This window comes from Pelmatolapia mariae, linkage group LG15 (genome assembly GCF_036321145.2).
Source record: "Pelmatolapia mariae isolate MD_Pm_ZW linkage group LG15, Pm_UMD_F_2, whole genome shotgun sequence".
Taxonomy (NCBI): domain Eukaryota; kingdom Metazoa; phylum Chordata; class Actinopteri; order Cichliformes; family Cichlidae; genus Pelmatolapia; species Pelmatolapia mariae.
In genome coordinates, this window is record NC_086240.1 from 28,331,314 (window position 1) to 28,350,747 (window position 19,434).

At 48.5% G+C, this 19,434-nt stretch overlaps 1 protein-coding gene across 1 annotated transcript; it reads left to right on the forward strand.

Annotated features, from left to right (window-relative positions):
- Nucleotides 1-4,129: 4,129 nt before the first annotated feature.
- On the forward strand, nt 4,130-16,065 carry LOC134643780 (inverted formin-2-like). The gene is made up of 24 exons (XM_063496333.1): nt 4,130-4,223; nt 6,059-6,220; nt 6,308-6,569; nt 6,782-6,897; nt 7,970-8,129; nt 8,492-8,525; nt 8,613-8,754; nt 9,428-9,560; nt 9,801-10,334; nt 10,403-10,533; nt 10,622-10,683; nt 10,776-10,878; nt 10,998-11,083; nt 11,188-11,288; nt 11,416-11,486; nt 12,962-13,069; nt 13,161-13,231; nt 13,348-13,468; nt 13,603-13,767; nt 14,004-14,094; nt 14,481-14,603; nt 14,676-15,023; nt 15,437-15,499; nt 15,672-16,065. Exons 2-23 carry the CDS (start codon nt 6,092-6,094, stop codon nt 15,496-15,498), a joined length of 3,153 nt encoding a protein of 1,050 aa, XP_063352403.1. The 5' UTR covers nt 4,130-4,223; nt 6,059-6,091; the 3' UTR covers nt 15,499; nt 15,672-16,065.
- Nucleotides 16,066-19,434: the final 3,369 nt, after the last annotated feature.

The window sequence follows — 19,434 nt, forward strand, 5'->3', positions numbered from 1 at the left end:
TGGACCCTCTGAGTTTGTCCCAAAACAGTTCTCGGAGGCAGTATGATCTCATAAGCTTTGGTATTAGTGACTGGGAGACTGGACAACGCTCTCTTGCACCTCCAACCCTTCTGGCATCTGTGGGTAGGGACTGGGCTCGAACAGGACATCATGACCTGCTGGGAGTGGGCCTGCTCTCACACTACACTTGACAACTCTTGTCTGACCAGGTGGGATGCTCATCAATTCTCTCCCAGTCTTCACTCTGCCCTCACCTAGCCCATCATCTCGACTCTTCATCACCTTTATAAAGACCTCAGCTTTCTTACAGTCAATGGAGAATGCTGAGCTAACAGCTTCTGTTACAGCACGAGGTGGCTCTATTCCCCTCTCTAGCATGTGTTCAATCACGTTGAAGCCAATTATTGGCTCCTCCACCACCCCATCTTCCTGAGCTACTAATACTGGCACCAGAAGCTCTAACTGCGCAGCCTCTTCTGTGGGCAACCTGAATTTGATTTCAACCCACCCGGAAAATGGGATTGGTGTCTGATTTACTGCCCTCCCATCTAATATACCAGGCCCAATAATTTCAGTTAAACTCCTAACTTTGATGTGGGGAATGTTCTGTTGTCTCCATTTTTCATTTATAAGACAAACCTGTGATCCTGTGTCCCACAACGCTGTGGTTTTTACTCCCTCAAACAGGCAGGTGATCATGTGTTTCCTCCCAATAAGATTGTAGAGCTGGGCTCTTCGCCTTGGGGAGAGGAGGTTGACGGAAACCGCTTCATTCCTCTTATCTTGTGTGGCGGCTGCTAATTTTGTCTCCAAATGTTTTATACTGTCTGTCAAGAGTTTGTGAACATCTTGTTGTTGCTCACCTTGGTTTAGTGGCTGAAAAGAGGGTGATGGGAGTGGGTTCACTGTGCTAGCTGACATACCAATTTGCTCCGCCCTATCTGGAAGTTTTCTCTGGGTGCGGCATCCCCTTGACAAATGCCCACTTTGTCCACATTTGAAGCAGTGGTCGCAGTTTTCTCCTCTATTGCGGTCCTGACAATCCCTGCAGCCACGTTTGAGACTTGGGCGGCATGAGGGATAAGGTCGGTGCGACTCACGAATAACTCCTTTTATTTCAGCTATTTCCCCTTTTAGTTGATTGATGATTTCAACAGCTCAGTTTCCTTGCGAGTCACTGTTGCTGGTGCTTTAGCAGCTTTACCTTTTGTCGAGGTGGAGAATGGCTGGTCTTGCCTACCCACTGCACCAACTGCTGCCTCCTGCACTGACTGTGCCTCTGCTTTTATCTCTCTTACTTTCATTTCTCGGGTGGTCTTTCTGAATTTTTGTTGCCTTTCCCACTCAAGGCTGGCCGCTTCATTTGTCTTTGCAATCAGCACATCGTCAGTGACTGCTGGATCATCCAGGTAGGGTTTGATTTGGTATTTCACATTGTCACTGATCAGACCTGTGCCAACGGCTCGCAGAAACTTTTCCTGAATCAGTTCAACACTGTATTGTTCATCTGTCCCTGGCTCCCTTGATGATGCTAGGAGTCTTTCTTTCAGCTCTATTGCCCTAAATAGAAAGTTCTGTGGGGACTCATTACTTCCTTGAGTGATATTTATCAGTCGATGATAGAGGTCAGTAGAGCTATCCTCCTTGTAGTGTCCCCTCAGTATGGTACGAAGCTGCATGAGGGTGAGGTCTGTTTTAATCTCCAACATATCACGGAGACTTAGGCCTGGGCTTATGGCCCTAACCACAGCTTCAATAATTTCAGCTTCGCTGTGATTCTTTTTAAGTCCCATTTCGATTTGATGAATCAGGTTGGAGTATGACAGTTTGTCTTTCTGACCCCGTTCCCCAATTTGGCCACTGATTCTAAATTCCCGGCGTATCGTCACTTCAGGGGGCTGTGTTGCTGGTGAAGCAGGTAACGGTGATGGAAGAGCAGGTAACTGTGTAGCCAGACCCTGACTAGTTTCTTGGGAGGCCATTCTGTCTGTCAGTCTTGCCATTTCTTCCTCTAACCTTTTTGTCGAGGTTTGAAAACTTAGTTGCAATGCTGCATATTGTTCTTGTAGACTGGCCAATGCAACCGCATCCCTACTGATACTCTCTTCACGTTCCTGTGCAGGGTCATCTCTTTCCTTTAGTTCTTTGACAGTTTTAATTAATCTGTCCAGAAATGTGTGCGCTACTTCCTCTTCCTCCACTTCAATAATTGTTTCAACTGCTTCACTTATTGTTCTGATCAGCGTGTGCTTCTTTGTCTGTTTCCCAATTGAGATTTTAGCTTGTAAACACACTTCTTGTAGTTGATCTGACCTTAACTGCAGCAAGCTCTCACTTAGCTGGTCTTGCAGTTGCTCCAACTCCATACTGTGTGTGATGACTCTGTAATCTCACACTGCTTCTTAGTAGCACCGCTGATCCCACCGCTGCCACCAAATTTTGTTGCACACTTGGATTAAAATGAATTGAAACCAGTGTGGCTTTGTGAGTTCGCCTTTACTGTATCTGCAAATATATATGTAGACATAGCACAAGGTTACACACTTTTGCAGTCTCACACAACTCTTATAGGTGCACTGCCTTATGGTTAGTTTTTAAACTCAAAACACTAATACTTCTTACAGTACAACAATGAAATAAACATAAACAAAAGATAGTGTGATCCACCAGTCTATATCTGCTGTGATCACAGCCCGGTACAGGTATAAATCGACAAAAGCGCCACGAGGTTTCCGTACAAACTAATGAATTATCTCTAGCTGCTAATCGTTAGCATCACGGCTAATTCACATCGCTACCAATAACTTATATACTAATGACACATAATGGGGATTAACGGCCAACTTTCCCACATTCTCTGCAACCCAGTGGACTCATCTGTAGATACATTTTAAGTTATTTACCATCTTGTATCTGCTTACCTGCAAATATATATGTAGACATAGCACAAGGTTACACACTTTTGCAGTCTCACACAACTCTTATAGGCGCACTGCCTTATGGTTAGTGGCTGGGCTTATTTACTCCCGCTAGAGCTGCTCATTTTAGGGGATACTCCCTCTTGTGGTGTAACGGAGGAATAACTACCCTTCCTGCACTATGTCATTTCTGGAGACTGGGGCACACATTATTTTACAACAATCAAAGAAAATACATATTTGAACAATCAGACCATTTAACTAACTATAATATTGTAACTAAAGATTATGGGGGGTGTCCTGTTTTGTCCACAATGTCTTTCTTGTCCTTACATATGACTGTAACTCTAATAATAAAAAGCCAAAACAATCTTACTTTTAAATGTGGTATAATTACTTTGAAAACATATGTACATAAACAATAGAATAGAGAAGCTGCTAATAGTCAAAATAGCTGAAACAACTTAATTTAAAATATATATTTTTGCATTTCTTTGTGTCTGACGGTGTTGACAAAAACCTTGCACTTCTCCAGCAAAAACATAAATTATTAAAAAATGTTACACCTGGGAGATTGTACCAAAACATGATGAGACAGCCAAAACTTTGTGTAACAATTATATATAAATGTGTTTTTGAAAAATGAAAAAATATATTTTAGAAAATTAAAACCTGTTTTGTCCCTAATCTCAGGAATCACTGACAGTACATAGAGAGACGAGACGACGAGGCTCCAGTTACAGCAGTGCAAGTAAACAAACAATATATATAAGAAGAGTAAGAAAATAAATATACACTTCAGGACTAGGGGTAAAGGGATCAATAACAATTTAAAATTTATAATTTACAGTTTGATGATTTAAAGTCTCAGTATGGTTCGACAACAGTTTTATGTTAATGTACAATCCTTAATATGTTTTGTGTATGTGTGTGTGTGTGTGGGGGGGGGGATGTTCGCCCAGGGCGCCAAACAGGCTAGGACCGCCACTGTCTGCATCATAGAACTGAAGTTATGCGCGTACTGAAGCTCGCGCACGCGCCCGCTATCGGCGGCTGGCACTGTGACCCTCTGACCCCGTGACCCTCTGACCCCGCCCACAGGCTTGCGCGGAGACTCTCGCAGACACCGAGCCGTCCTTCAGACTTTGTCCGAGTTTCTGGAAGCTTCAGCGGGGACCGCGGGAGCCTCCTGCCCCCTCGGGGTCCGCAATAAGGACACGAGCTTACCGCCTCTCTGTCTCTTTAACGGAAACACGAAGCAGCTCGTGAGCCAAAACTTTTCAGTGAACTGCTGACAGATTCCAGGTAAGTTTGTGTGATGAGCTTCTTCTGTTCCCGGTGAAATACACCTGTACCTGTGGGAGCAGCGGAGCGGCTGAAGCTGCTCCGTCCTCCGGCCGGTGTTGCCGAGCCGAACCCACCACAGCACCGAGTGAACTGAAGCTCAGACACTAAATTCGATTAATTTTGAAGGGAGTCCGGTTTGGCAAGCACAGCTCGACCTGTCAGCGGTTTTTAGCCACAACTGTGTTTAAACTTTTGAACCTTTGCATCGGAGCATGCGGGTCTGCTCTTATCCAATCACTGTATTGATCCATCAGCACTGAGATCAATGCATTTGTTCTTCTGTGAGGGTGTACCACTGACAGATATGCGCATGTGTACAGTGAAAGGTCTGTTTAAGTTGTTAAATGATGACAAACACCTGAGCTTCAGGTTTAAAGGATCATCCCGCAGTTTTTCACGATACTGGAACAACTAGTGCTGAGTTTGTTTGCTGGTCCTTCTCTGAAGACTGAAACCTGCTGCTGATGATGAGGAGCGTTTGTTTCTGTGGTTAAAGTTCTGCTGCTGGGCGTGAGGAGGCGGCCACAGTTTAACCAAGCGATGAAGCATCTGTCCAAAAAGCGGAAGAGTCTTTATCCTGAGCTCATCTGCTGAGAAGGAATTTCTCCACCCAGTCAGCCTGTCTTCACTCACACACACACCCACACACCTTTACAGTTGAATTTCCTGCCTTTGTTTCTGCTGGTTTACACAGTCAGTGCTCACTTTATTAGGACCATGTTGCAGTGAGTCTGAAAGTTTCATGGTTGTGTTTAATATTCTGGAGCTTTACTGACGCAGGAAGGCTGGCTGGATGGGGGGGATTCAAATGCCCCGGGGGAGATTTGAATCCAGGCCTCTGGAAACACCCTTTGACCATGTGACTGACCTACTCCACCTTTCAAGTTTAAAGTTCAGGTTTTCTCACAGTGGCGCGTTAATGTGGCGAGCGTGCTCAGCTGTCAGGACATGCACACGCACTGAATACCAGAAATACCACATAGCTGACATATTTCACCCACCACGCTGTGACGTGCAGTCACTCTTCTTCACTGATGAAGACTCTGCAACACACTGAGTGCAGGATTCACGTAGCCTTCAGTCTGATTCATTCACTTTCCAAATCACAGCCACGATAGCCGTGAGCGCTTTGTGTTTATTTTTCTGTTACTGGAGCCAATCATGTGCTTTATTATCAGTCTGTTAATCAGCTGATCCATCAGCCTGATTCACTGCATTCTTCTTCTTCTTCTCTGTTTCTTGTTATTCATGCATTCCACAGAGTTCCTTTGTCCTGTCTTCCTTCCCTCACCCCAAACCGGTCTGAGCCTGGCTCTGCTGGAGGTTTATTCCTGTTAAAATTGAGGTTTTCCTTGCCACTGTCGCCAAACTTCTTACTCATATGGTTGTTGAGAGTACAAAGACAGTACAGCACCTCAAGGTGACTGTTGTGATTTGGAGCTGTGATTTGGAGCTGAATAAAACCAAGTTACAACCGGTCCATATCAGAGGTGGACTTGAGCTGTCGGTCAGGAATATAATTCAAATAATAATTTATGAAATAACTAAAGCCAAATGGAGTCCAATCACAGTAAAGGACTCTGACCTCCTGAGCAGATAAAGACGTCCACTGGAGGAGCTCAGTTTGTGACTCAGAGACGTGTTAATGAATGTGAAACTGTGAGCCCGAGGCAGGCTGACACGGGCGTGATGTCATCGCTTGTGTCGGGTCTGCTTGTCGTGGACGTTAAAAAGATGATGATGTCATTGATTGTTTGTGATTGATTACCTGTATCTGTTTTAACCCTCGTCAGCTCAAACATCGGTAAAACCTTTGGCTTGTCATCATGGCAACCAGTACCAAATGGGGGGCGGTAAAGGACCAGTTGACCAGAGGCCCCGCCACAGTCACTGACGGCAAGGTGGAGGCCAATCTGGAGAACGCTGACCCCGAGCTCTGCATCCGACTTCTGCAGGTAGGAAAGAAGCAGAACCTCAGGAGTCCTGCAGGGGAAGGAGAGGGCGTCTCACAGCTCTGACCGATGGTCACTCTGCCCCTCCAGGTTCCCACAGTGGTGAACTACTCGGGTCTGCAGCGGCGGCTGGAGGCGAGTAATCGGTCATGGATGGTGCAGTTCCTGGAACTACAGGGTTTGGACCTCCTGCTGGAGGCGCTGGAGCGTCTGTCAGGCCGCGGCTGTGCCCGCATCGCCGATGCTTTGCTGCAGCTCACCTGCGTCAGCTGCGTCCGGGCCATCATGAACTCATCCGCAGGGCTGCATTTCATCCTGGACAACGAGGGCTACGTCAGGACGCTGGCTCAAGGTGGGTGGAGGACCAGAAAGTCAGAATGAAGCAGATCTGCCTTAAATCCACCTTAAAATCATATTTACAAGCTACCCTGAGCAACAGGTAGACTCAGGTGGCTGTTCCAGCCTAGGCTAAGCAGGTTGCCGGTGTACCTGTGAGGTGACGATGACGACTCCAAGTCATTACTTATGAAAGCTGTAACTCCACCTCCTCCTATATGCCCTCAGCTCTCGACACGTCCAATGTCATGGTGAAGATGCAGCTGTTCCAGCTGCTGGCTGCTCTTGCCGTCTTCGACCCTCGGGGACACCACCTCGCCCTCGATGCGCTCGACAACTACAAGGTATGCTCATGTCCTCATCCACTTCCTCCTCTCTCCTTATTTCCTTCCTGTCCTTCCTTTTTTCCTTTTTTCCCTTCCTTCTCAGTCTCCTCTGAGGTGATTTGTGATTTCACGAGATCAGTTTAAGTAATCTGAACTCTGCCCCACGATGGCAGTCAGGACAGTTGGCGCTCGGTCATATAAACAGTTAAATGTTGCTGTAGGTCCAGGTCACTTTCAGAGGCTCTCTTGGCTGATTTCATTTGTTTAGAGGGGCATGTTTACCTGCATGATGGACGAACCAACAGATGTCGCATGAGCTGGATGGGGAGACATGAGCAGGCCATTTGGGTCGGTTTGAAAAGCTTTATCGGCAGGACGTTAGCAAAAGGAAGTGTGAGTCAGTTTCACTCAGTTTCAAGGCTAACACGACAAGCAGAACAGCTCAAACTGAAAGCCACTGGCTGATTACCTAAGTCAGCAGAGAGCTCACAAAGCTCCACCACAGCTCCTCGCTGCCAGGTGAGAGCAACGATGACGTGGTCTGTGTACCATCAGGGCATGACTGCAGATACGCCACAACAAACAGCTGAGCCTCAGACGCTGCAGATCTTATCGTCCTCGCCCAGCCTGTTCTCACTGGCTCTGAACTTACAGCATGGAATCATGGGATACCACACACGCACACGTGTGCACACACACACTCGTTTTATTATCTTAGTGAGGACATCTCATTGACATAACCCTTTCCCTAGCTGCTTACCCTAACCATCAAAAATGAATGCCTAACCCTAACCATAAACTAACTGTAACCCTGACGCTAAAACCACATTTTGAGCCTCAGACATGTCTTCAAACTTGTGGGGATGGGCACTTTGTCCCCATAAGGGCTGTTGGTCCCCACAAGTATAGTGGCATGCCAATTTTCTGTCCTCACAAAGATGTCTAAACATAACATGTACACACACACACAGCTATTAGGAGTGTTTAATCATCACACTTCAGTCAGACTGAAGCAGGAAGTTGTGTTTAATGAAGGTGTAAACGAACCGTGTCCGTCCTCTGACCTGTCACTTCCTGCGTCTGTATTCAGAGCCTGAAGAAGCAGCAGTATCGCTTCAGCGTGATCATGAACGAGCTTCACGCCACCGACAACATCCCCTACATGGTGACGCTGCTAAGTGTGGTCAACGTCCTCGTGCTGCAGGAGGAGGAGCTGAGGAGGAGGCACCGGGTGCGGCAGGAGTTCATCGGTAAAACGAACTGTTTATCACCACTCTGACATCACCCCTGACATCATCATCATGATGTCATTGCTGACATCACTGCCTTCATCATGTTGTAGGGTCTTTACCTCACAACAGAAAGACCTTGATGTGACTGTTGTTGTGATTTGGCGATGTATAAATAAAGTTGAATTAAACTGTTATCAGAGTTATGTGTAGGAGGAGCTTGATATCTGTCACAGTGTGACATCACATCCCTGTACGGAGGCTTTCCTGGAGTCAGGTCTCACTGAGGGCTCGAGCGTCAGACCCTTAGAGGTTGTCATGGTGTGAGTGTGTCCTGCTGCTTGACCAAAATAAGAAGTGATATATGTGTCTGTGATTTTTAGGTCTGCAGCTGCTGGACCTGCTCCCCAGGCTCAGGTACTGGCTTCATTCTCACTTTGCTTACATCACTTGTTAATCAATAATCAATCGTGTTTCCAATCAGTTTCCTGTCTGTGTGTGCAGGGAGACGCAGGACAAGGACCTGAACATCCAGTGTGACGTGTTTGAAGACTCTCTGTCGGAGGACATGGAGGAGATGGAGAGGCTGTACGGAGGGATTGATATGAGCAGCCACCAGCAGGTCTTCACAATGCTCTACACCATGGTAACCACAGTTTAAAGAGTGATGCGACTCAAGCTGGAACGTTTAAACCAATGTTTCCCAACCACTGTATCTTATTCCACCCGATTGGTACTCTAAGCGATCGGCGTGAGTAATGGGCAGAACAATTACATTATCTTCCACTAGAGGGGAGTACAGCTACCTGCTCTAATTAAATTGGTTGCCAACTGCCAGTAAAACAGAAAAAGATGAAGAAGAAATTACATAATAGTCATGCTGTGAGTGAGACGACGCAGCACGTAATAGCAATAAATAAATATTTGAAAAGAAAAATAGTGAGTCTGACCTGGGTCCTTGAGAAAATTCCGACCCAGACGAAGGCCCTAGCATGAGTAGTGGTCAGAAGAAAGCAAAAAAAAGGTAGATTGGGGACAAACTGAACCAATTCTGCTATACCTGCTGCGCGGGGAAAAATTATCAATATGCTTTTTGTGACATTTTTGTTTGGTGGTATGCTGTGTTATTTTTCTAACGTGAAATATGTACCGTGGCTCCAAAAGATTTGGAAACACTGGTTTAAACTACAGAACCCAACACTGCCACCTTCAGAGCGATTGGCGCAGCATCTGTGAAAGTGACACTGCTGGTAGTTCTCTTTTCAATGATAGAAATGTAAGGAGACAGAATAACCTGTCCTGACCCTCTCTGCGTTCAGGTGTCCAGCCATCCGTCCTCCGTGCAGCTGCTGTCCATCCTTCAGGCCTTGTTGCTGGTGGGTCCGGACAGATCTGAGGTCTGGTGTGCTCTGGAGCTGCTGACGGATCGAGCCACCCTGCTGGCTCAGGATGGTAAGTATGAGGGCGCATCCAGCAGCAGATCACTGGGTCCAGCTCTGATGCCGCCTCTTTGTAAAAGTGTCCTCTCTATATGAACCATGACCCCTGTAAAGAGTCCCTTAAGGTTCAGATGCAGGCCCTGTTTTATGTCAGTTTGTATAAATGACAGCAGGCAGAGTATGATCAAAGCTGAGGGCATTTCACAGGATCAGGCGAAGGTGAATTCACCGGCTCTGTTTTTCTTGATCGTAGCTGAGATAGACTCTGCAGATCACCTGCTGGAGAAGCTCCTCCCCCGAAAGACTTACTCAGCCAATCTTACCATCGACAGGGCGGTCCAGACTAGACTACCAGACAGTCCTCCCAGCCAATCAGAGGCACTCACCAAAGATGCTCCGACAGCCCCCACCGCAGCAGCACTGCCTCCGGCTCCTCCCACTTCCTATGCCCCCCCTCTACCTTCTCCCTTACCCGGTGCTATGACTCTTCCCCTTCCACCCCCTCCACCGCCGCCCACACCCTTGCCTGGTGCTATGGCTCCTCTCCCTCCACCCCCTCCACCCCCACCCTTACCTGGTGCTATGGCTCCTCCCCCTCCACCCCCACCCTTACCTGGTGCTGGACCTCCACTCCCCCCCTCTCCTCCAGGTGACATCAGAGCTGAGACAGTTCAAAGTCTGGGCAGGTCATATAGCAGCGCCGCCCCTAATTCAAGCCACACCCCCTACCCAACACTGCGGATGAAGAAGCTGAACTGGCAGAAACTTCCGTCCAGACTGGTGTCAGGTGAGGTGTGGTGTTGGCCCAGGTCAGGTGCAGGATTCATCCAAGCTGACGTCACTCTGTGTCCACAGGCCACGAGTCTCTGTGGACGTCGACATCTTTGGACTCCATGGAGCCAGATTACTGCAGCATCGAGCAGCTCTTCAGTCTCCCTCCGACTGAGACCAAGACCAGAACCAAGTCAAAGACTGAGCCCAAAGGGGTGCCGCAGCTTTCTCTGTCTTCACCTTACAGGTGTGGCGTTACAGGTTTTACCTTTTTCACATTCACATGTTCAATTCTGTCCACAGGTGTCCTTCATCGACGCCAAGAAGAGCCTTAACCTCAACATCTTCCTCAAGCACTTCAAATGGTGACTGTTCTTTTTCTGAGTCTTGCAGCCAATAAAAACACCTGTGCTGTGACATCACCGTCCCTGTATCACGTGACCTGTCTCACCTGCAGTTCCCACGAGGACTTTGTGGATCTCATCCGAAGAGGAGACCGATCGAAGTTTGATGTCGAGGCCCTGAAACAGTTGATCAAACTCCTCCCAGAGAAACATGAGGTCAGAGCAGAGGTCACCTGCGCTTCACCTGTCCTTCACCAGCCTCTCACCTGCCCTTCACCTGTGCTCCAGTTGTCCTTCACCTGTACTTGACCTGTATCTCATCTTTCCCTCCTCAGGTAGGGAACCTGAAGTCTCATCTGGCAGAGCGGGACAAGTTGGCATCAGCAGATCAGTTTTACCTGCAGCTTATGGATCTGCCCAGGTGTGAGGACAGCGCCAGCTGCAGCACACATCAAGCACAGATAAATAAGCACAGCTCACCACAGGTCCACTCACTTACGGTGTGTGTGTGTGTGTGTGTTGCAGTTACTCTCTGAGGATTGAGTGTATGTTGCTGTGTGAGGAGAGCAGCTGTGTGTTGGAGACTATGAGGCCCAGAGCTGAGCTGCTGGACCGTGCCTGCCAGAGTGTGTATACACATGACAAACACACAGCAGCTACACAACAAACACACTGGCTGCACACGCACGTTTTGCTGCTAATCTGCTGTAGTGGTGTTCTTGTTTCTGTTTGTGTGTGTTGTTTTGTGTGCAGGTGTGAAGGAGAGCGCTCGGCTGCCAGTCTTCTGTAAACTAATCCTGAGTGTCGGAAACTTTCTTAACTATGTGAGAATCTTTTTTTTTTTTTTTTCTCCTTGTAATCTGATTACTTTGTGTGGCATGCTCAGTGACGGTCCTAAAGCAGTTCTCTTCCCGAAGACTCAAACCACACAAACAAATTCAAACACAAACTCTGACCAGTGTTGGGGTCGTTACTCAGAAAAAGTAATCTATTACACATCACTTGTTGCTTTGCAGTCTGTCATATGCCCGTCCAACCTGAAGCATAATGTTACATGATCGTCAGTGACCAGTGTAAACCTGAGGCTACATTTACACGTGCAGCGCTCTGAAGCACATTTGTTTCCACTGCTGCGCCGCACAGTAACAGTTTCCCGCTGTGCCAAGTAAAGTGCAGCACGTCAGTGAGGAGTACTCGGCATGTGCGCTGTGACGTAGTTTCACACGACCAATAGAATCGAAGCCTACCGCTGCACTAAATTCCGTCACACGATGAAGGAAAACATTCGTATCAGTGCGTATCAGAGTTTTGTGAACTTTTTCATACAGGTTTATGTGCATGTATGGGGACCTCCAGAGCCTCTCAACAGCTCTGGGGACGACACACTCTTCACTAGTCGGGATAGTTGAAAGCTTTCATCTATATGAATGAGCGATATTTTTTTTTTTATTAAAAATTTGAACATAATTTAATACAAACTCTTGTGAAGGACACAAAGTCAGAGAGATATAGGTTTAAAAAAGACTCGTAGAATGGCAACAAAAAAAAAGACGTCCAAGCAGAGCACATCGGCCAGCACAACACAGAGTTTAGGTCCTTTACGCTAAGCGGGACAGGTGGAGAACAAGCTAGCGGTCAGTGTGCCGCGTCCTATGTGAAAGGGCCTTAAGTTCTTGGCTAGCTTAGCATTAACATGCTGTCTGTGCAGATGTTAGCAGTATAATGCAGCTGTTTATGTCCTGGATGCTGGTTCCACTTCACCATCATGCTTGTCCTTTCGTGCAAGAAAAATAAGTCATGTCCATGTCTCTGCTGTAGAGTGGGCTGCTAGCGACTGCTGGACTTCACCTCAGCTAACTGGAGTCTCTGATGAAGTTTTTATGAAGTTATCTAAGCAGTAATATCACAGCTGTGAGGTTGATTGCACTAACAGTTCATACAAGGAGTGTTTTTTTTTGTTTTTTTTAAATGACACTGATTAGCAGGCATCTGTGTGACAAAACACTGATAACTAAGCTAGCTAGCATTAGCTTAGCACCTGACTATCCAAACGTGGTCATTTCCTGGAACAAAAAGCAACATAACACCAAACAAAATGTTAACGTTGACGCTGGTGTTACGCTAGCTGTGTCCATTTTTTATACGGTGTGTATGCTCGCCTGCAGATTCAGGCGGGTGTGACAAATCTACCAAAAGACAGTTCATTTAGTTGCCAAATCATAAACCTGTCTGTTATTTAGCTGAAATAAAATGTAAAGGCTGGTAGTCTGATTTAGTCATGTGATGTATGGTCCATCAGGGAACTCACACGGGGAACGCTGAAGGCTTTAAGATCAGCACTCTGCTCAAACTGACCGAAACCAAAGCCAACAAGTCGAGAGTCACGCTGCTGCATCACATCCTGCAGGTAACGCTGGGAATGCTGGGAATACTACGAATACTGGGGAATACTGCAGTATTCTCATAATAATTCAGTTGCTGCTGTTTGTGACCCTCAGGAGGCTGAAGAGAATCACTCCGACCTGCTCAACCTGCCCGATGACCTGGAGATCTGTGCAAAGGCTGCTGGGTAAACACATATAAGAGTTCAGTCACGTACAGACTGCTGGGCGGAGTCTGTGACGTGGTAGCTCAGGTGTTTTGCCTGCAGCAGTGTTAAATGTTGCCCTCTGACTCCACCTGCAGGCTCAGCTTGGACTCTATTCAGTCTGAAACAAACACTCTAAGCAAACGGCTGAAAAACTCAGAGAAGAGCGTTTCCTCCTCATCTGACGACATGAAGGAGCAGTACCTGTCCACCATACAGGTGAGACACTCAGGATGACGCTGTCACCTTTACGGGCAGATAAATCCAGTCTGTACACTCACTAACACCGTTTTAGTGGGACAGACCTGCTGTTCCAGGTGAACTTACCTGTTGTTCATCTGTGGTTTTACCAGGAGAGCCTACAGGCTGTCGAGCAGCTGCAACTGCTGCTGTCATCTGTGGAGGAGCAGAGGAAGCACCTGTCCGTCTACCTCTGTGAGGACAGCAGCAGCTTCTCCCTCGAAGAGCTCTTCAGCACCATCAAGACCTTCAGAGACCTGTTCCTCCGAACCCTCAAGGTCAGCGGCCAATCACAGTGCGGCTCAGTCTGCAGGACTCATACCCTGCCGCGCGTTTGCATGAGTCATTTAAACTGTGTCTCAGCCAGCCAATCAGCTCTCACTTCAACCGTGACAAAGTGTGGTAGCTGCCACACATTAGTCCTGTTTCCCTGTAAATGTTAAGCTCCGCCCTCTCTGGGGGCCTGTAGGCCTGCTGAAGTTTGAACTGTGTGTTCCTTTTATTCTTCCATCAGGAAAACGAAGGTCACAGGGAGCAGGAGAAGAGGAGGAAGAGGCTGGAGGAAGAGAGGAAACTGAGAGGAGAAGCCCCCACCAGAAAGATCAGTGAGTCAGACACCATCATTTCACCTTAAATCCTGCCTCCTTAAATGGAGAGACAGGTGTCCCTCACCTGTCTCTCCAGGTGAGGGGCAGGTCAAGGACAAGTCAAGTACAGTGGAGGGCAGGTGGAGAACAGGTGAGACATGTGAAGGGCCGGTGAAGGACAGGTCGAGAATCAATAGCTGACATCAGCAACATTTCTCTGCAACAGTTTATCAGCAGCTGAATATTTAAAGGAAATGATGTGACAGCATCAGGACGAGAAGAAAGTTTGTAAAGATTAAATGCTGCGGCACCTGTGAGGCTGTCAGGTGACGCGGTGACAGCTTTCACCTGTAGTTTGTGACACGTGCGCTGAGCTCACAGGGGAACGTGTGTCTGTGCTGCAGTTAGGACAGACACGGCCAATCGGGACGAAGGATGCATTGTCGACAACCTGCTGGCTGAGATCAGGAAGGGCTGCAGGCTGAGGAAGATAAGGCCACGGGCAGAGCCGGACGGTGGGGTCGAAGGTGAGAGCCCGGCGGGACTTCTGCAGACTTTCTTGTCACCACTGCTCGTTTGACCCAGGTTCTCCTTTTCAGGTCAGCCTGGGGTCACGCAGATGTCACCGGCCCAAGACAAGCCAGATTTGCCCGAGAAGCCTCGGGAGGAGGTCCGGACTCTCACACATCCACCTGCTGGAACCAGACCAGAACCGGAGCCGGCAGAGCCCGACAGAGCTGCCTCAGAGCTCCAGGCCCTCGGCGAACCCCCCGCTGCTGAGGTCCAGGGTCCGGAGTCTGAAGTGGACACTGGACCGGCGCAGCAGGAAGTCCAGCACACAGCAGCTGGTCAGCAGGATGTGACCCATGTGAACAGGAGCAAAGATTCTAACCCGGAAGATTCTGCTCCCCAGAACACATCGAACACCTTAGACACCAGCCCGGCAGGTAGAGTGAGGCGCTGGTGCTCTGCTTCAGGCTTTGAGCACGCTCAGTGCTGCTGTTTGTTTCTGAAACGTGGACACTTTAACGCTTCCTGTCCCACAGCCCACCCACACAGATCAGGTTGTGTTCAGTGTTTGCAGCAGAGTGACGGAGACTCGGCAGCAGATCGCAGTTGAGTGGAGTCGAGATTGCCATACCATAGTGATGTAGCCGGGTCAGTCTGGCTGTTGTGATGTAGCTCTGAGTCTATGAGGTCACTTCCTGTTCCTGAACATTAGTGTTTCCTGTGACATGGTGAGCTGAGGCTCAGGCTGTAAGGTCACATCAAGGCGATGATAGAACATCCTTTAGTGTTGATGATGAAATAAGCTTTATGTCTAGAAACTGACCAATCGTATCCTCTCTTTGATCCCCAGAAGGCACTGGTCACACAGGAAGGAAACGTTCGAAGAAAAAGAAAAAATGCATCCTTCAGTGAGGTGAGCTCGCCTGCAGCTGTGCATAAATCCATGTCAGCGGCGATTCACTGCTGTCCTTCACTCTGAAACATTTCATTGGTCGAAATGTTTTTATGTTGTGGGATTTGAAGGTCTTTTTTAAATGTCATTTACTATTTTATTCTTCTTCTATGGTTCCGGGTACATGGATCAGGACTTGTTTCTGTGGCGACAGGACTGGACCTGCAGGGGAACACAATCACAAAGGAGGAGGAAGCAGCAAGAATTCTGGGCAGAGCTTCCTGTGGCTGACCGATCTAACCCTCGCTCACCTCTCAGTGGCGCCGAAGTGACTGCGTCCGTTTGTGATGTCAGCAAGGTTTCTGTGTGCACTTCCTGTCAGGTGGAGGCGCTGCTGGTCTCTGAGCTCAGGTGGTCTGATGTGGGTGGGGCTCAGAAAGCAAAGCAAAGAAACTCTGGCCAGGTTAATGCCGCCTGCCTGCTCACCTGGTTTCCTGCAAAAGACCTTTCAGAATAAAAGCCTCGCATTGTTCCCCTGCAGGTGTTCAGGTTTTAGACTTCTCTGTTCTTATTGTTGAGGAAATGTTCGCTGAGACTTTTACTGTTAGAATAAATGTTGTTCCAGCTCTTTGATGAGTCCTGTTTTTTGTTTATTTGTTTTTTTCTCCCGTTTGGTACTTTAGCAATCAGAATTGTCTGAAGGCCAGGAAAGATGCCCAACGGGTCTATTTTTTAAAGTGGAGAAAATGTGGCATTGTGATATTGGTCCACTTTATTGATCTATATTATTATTATTATTTATTTATTTTTATTTTAAGTTATTAGAAATTGGACAGACAATTAGACAGAAAGGGGGAAAGAAAAACAGAGGGGATCGGGGGACAGTAAGAGAAGACACTGAGAAAATCCGTTGGATCACCTGTTAATAGAAGAAAAAAAGAAAACAAACAACAAGAGAACAACACAAAACAGAGGTCAAAGGAACAACCTAGCTACGTGTAAGTAACAGTAAATATTAAATATTGAATGTTATTGAGCAGCACACAACGACAGCGCACGATATGCTTTAAGGTAGCAGCCAAGGAAGATATAGTTTGTGTCTCTGAGCACCCATGTGTACACCTGTAAGTGCGCTTGAGTTCAAAAGGTTTATCCATGTAACAATCTGCTAGAGGGTGTGGGGAGCCATAGCCCTGCCCCACAGAGCATGAAGCAGACATGGAGGAGACCCAGGCCCCCCCAGAGTGCGAAAGCCCAAGGAGGACCACTGGAGAGGCAACTGCGCCACCTTCCTGGAAAGAGCTGAGGAGAGCCCCTGACATGGGGTCACTCAGCAGCCACGGTGCAGAAGGTACGGGGGGCTGCGGTGATGAGCCCGCAGGCCCTGCTGGCAGCCAGTCGCGCCAGAGCGGACCGAGCCCCGGTCCCAGAGGCCCGAGGGCACCCCACCCACCCCGGAAGGGGGCCGGCGCGGCCACGGGCGCCAGCCCCACCAAGCAGCCATTAGGAGGGAGCCGGGTACATACCTGAGCGCCCAGCCCCGGACACCGATAACCACTAACGCACCAACGGCTGAGGGCATCTGCCACCGGCATGAAGTGTGGTGGGTGGAGACAGGCCTCCATACCTTGGAGGGCCTGAGATGTTCCCAGAGACGCGGAGGTGGAGACTCAACCTGACACATAGACATAGACTGGCACACACAGACACAAGCATACATTCCCACCCTCATTCACACAAATACAAATACTCAGCACTCGCCCAATGTGGAGACAAGCAGAAATGAACACTATACACCCATTCACACTCCCCAAACATACTCTATACTCCCAGGCCCAGGTATCACCGCCCCCAGGGGGGAAATCAACCCCCAGACCCAGGAAATGTTACCCTTTTCCCTGGGGTGGAGGCAAGCAGCCCGCAGCCGCAGGGAGGCCCAGCGTCCCAGGCCCCGGTCCCGATGGTGTACAGAGAACAGGGGTGTGAAGACCCCATACCTCACTCCGCCCGCTCATATGTCGTGTTGCTGCGTGCTCTTCTAAAGCTGTTTTCCTTTTCAAACCTCACATCCTGAAACAGCGAGCAGCTCCTGAGCTCACCTGATGCTCACCTGCACCGAGGAGCTGCTGTGATTGGCTCAGCATCAAGGCCTTTACACATTCTGAATGCTGACTATGTACTGTACGTTTCTGTGGCAATGATGAGAGAAGCAGTGGTGGGAGGGGTTCCTGGTGGAAGCTTTGGTCCATGACCAGTGCAGGTGAGGTGTCTGTGGGCCAACAGACAGAGCAGCAGCTGTCCGAGAACCAACACATGTCGTTGGACTTTCAGTTCCAGTTTTTGAGCCACAAGCGTGCTCATTGCCATATGCAGTAATCTGATTGGTCAAATCCGAGCCTGTTTAGAAAAAATAACTCCCAGATGCATCCACCCATGATGGGTGTTTCTTTTTCAATCACTGTGTGCTAATAGACCTCCCTGTACTGAATCCTACTTGTTATCCATCTCTGGCTCTCTTCCACAGCATGTCTTTAATCCTGTCTTCCTTCTCTCACCCTAACCGGTGTGGCAGATGGCCACCCCCTCACTGAGCCTGGTTCTGCTGGAGGTTTCTTCCTGTTAAAAGGGAGTTTTTCCCTCCCACTGTCGCTAAAGTGCTTGCTCATAGGGGGTCATATGATTGTTGGGTTTTGGTCTGTATGTATTATTGTAGGGTCTACCTTACAATATAAAGCGCCTTGAGCTTGTATAAATAAAACTGAATTAGTGTCCCCCCCACCCCCATCCTAACACACACACACACACAGCTCAGGTAAGCAGCTGAGTCACACCTGTGAGGTGGACTTCATCTGCAGCTCACAGACGGCAGAGCCATGCACCGGAGACGTGCACGTGCTTATTCACGTGTTTACTTATGTGTTCATTTTTACAATAGATGACGTCATCATCCTCATCCCTGTCAGCGCTGCGGTGACGTCACGCAAAACCGGCGCTTCCCGTACTGAAGCGCATGTGACCTCTGCCCGGCGCACGCTGAGCTGATCGATCAGAAGAATCTGTGCTGATTATCGATGAGCAGGTCTTCCGAAAACCCTCACACTGCCGAGCGCGCGACCGGAAACGGACCCGCCTTCACAATAAGAGCAGGCCGAGGGCAGCCGTTCCGTCACGGTCACACCTGCAGTCAGGTGTGCTGTGATGAAACGGCCGAGGGCAGCCGTTCCGTCACGGTCACTACTGCAGTCAGGTGTGCTGTGACGAAGTTACTCGCGTGGTCACACTTTTTACTCGTACATGAGTTATCCTCCATCATCGCTCTTCAGCAGACCAACGCTGAGGGGCCGTGCTTTTCCGTGCTAAAGTCTTACAGTATATCAAAGGGACTCCGAGCTGCTCTCCGGTTTAAGTCTTGCTGGATCATGCAGGTCTGACGTGCCACTTACACAGCCATTCGAGTCAGTCAGTGCACCGCTGGGTTGGCTCAGCACACACCATCCCTACCGGCACAATCTGCAGAATCCTGCCTACCACGTGACTTTAGCCAGCAGGTGAACCACTGGTTCATTTTAATCAATGACTAGTTTTGTGTGAACAAAAACAACATGAAAATTCAGTCTGACTCACCGAAACTACAACATAGCGCCTCTGAGTCTAACCTCTGACCACTGCCAAGCCAGCTGTATGATAACAGAGCTCCACAGCGCCCTCTGCTGTGGCAGTACCAGGTAATGTGACAGCCAGCCCCAGTGTACCTGCCTCAGACTCTGTCGGTGCTGCAGTGGACTGTAATATTCTATTTTTTCTAATAAAACCTGTTCGAACCTCACTGGGCATATTATCAGGTGCGGACTTTTATTGTGAAGGTCCCGGCAGCTCTTCCGGTGCGGTGGTCGCTCTCGCGGTGCGTGTTGACGCAGCGGGTGCGTCAGGAGGAGATGCTGTAGAGCATCATCGGA

Bases quoted from the DNA above. Each gene is read 5' to 3' on its own strand.
- LOC134643780 (XM_063496333.1), top strand. From the start codon at position 6,092: ATGGCAACCAGTACCAAATGGGGGGCGGTAAAGGACCAGTTGACCAGA. The intron at 8,526-8,612 runs GTACTGGCTTCA...CTGTGTGTGCAG, and splicing joins GACCTGCTCCCCAGGCTCAG to GGAGACGCAGGACAAGGACC. The intron at 10,684-10,775 runs GTGACTGTTCTT...TCTCACCTGCAG, and splicing joins TTCCTCAAGCACTTCAAATG to TTCCCACGAGGACTTTGTGG.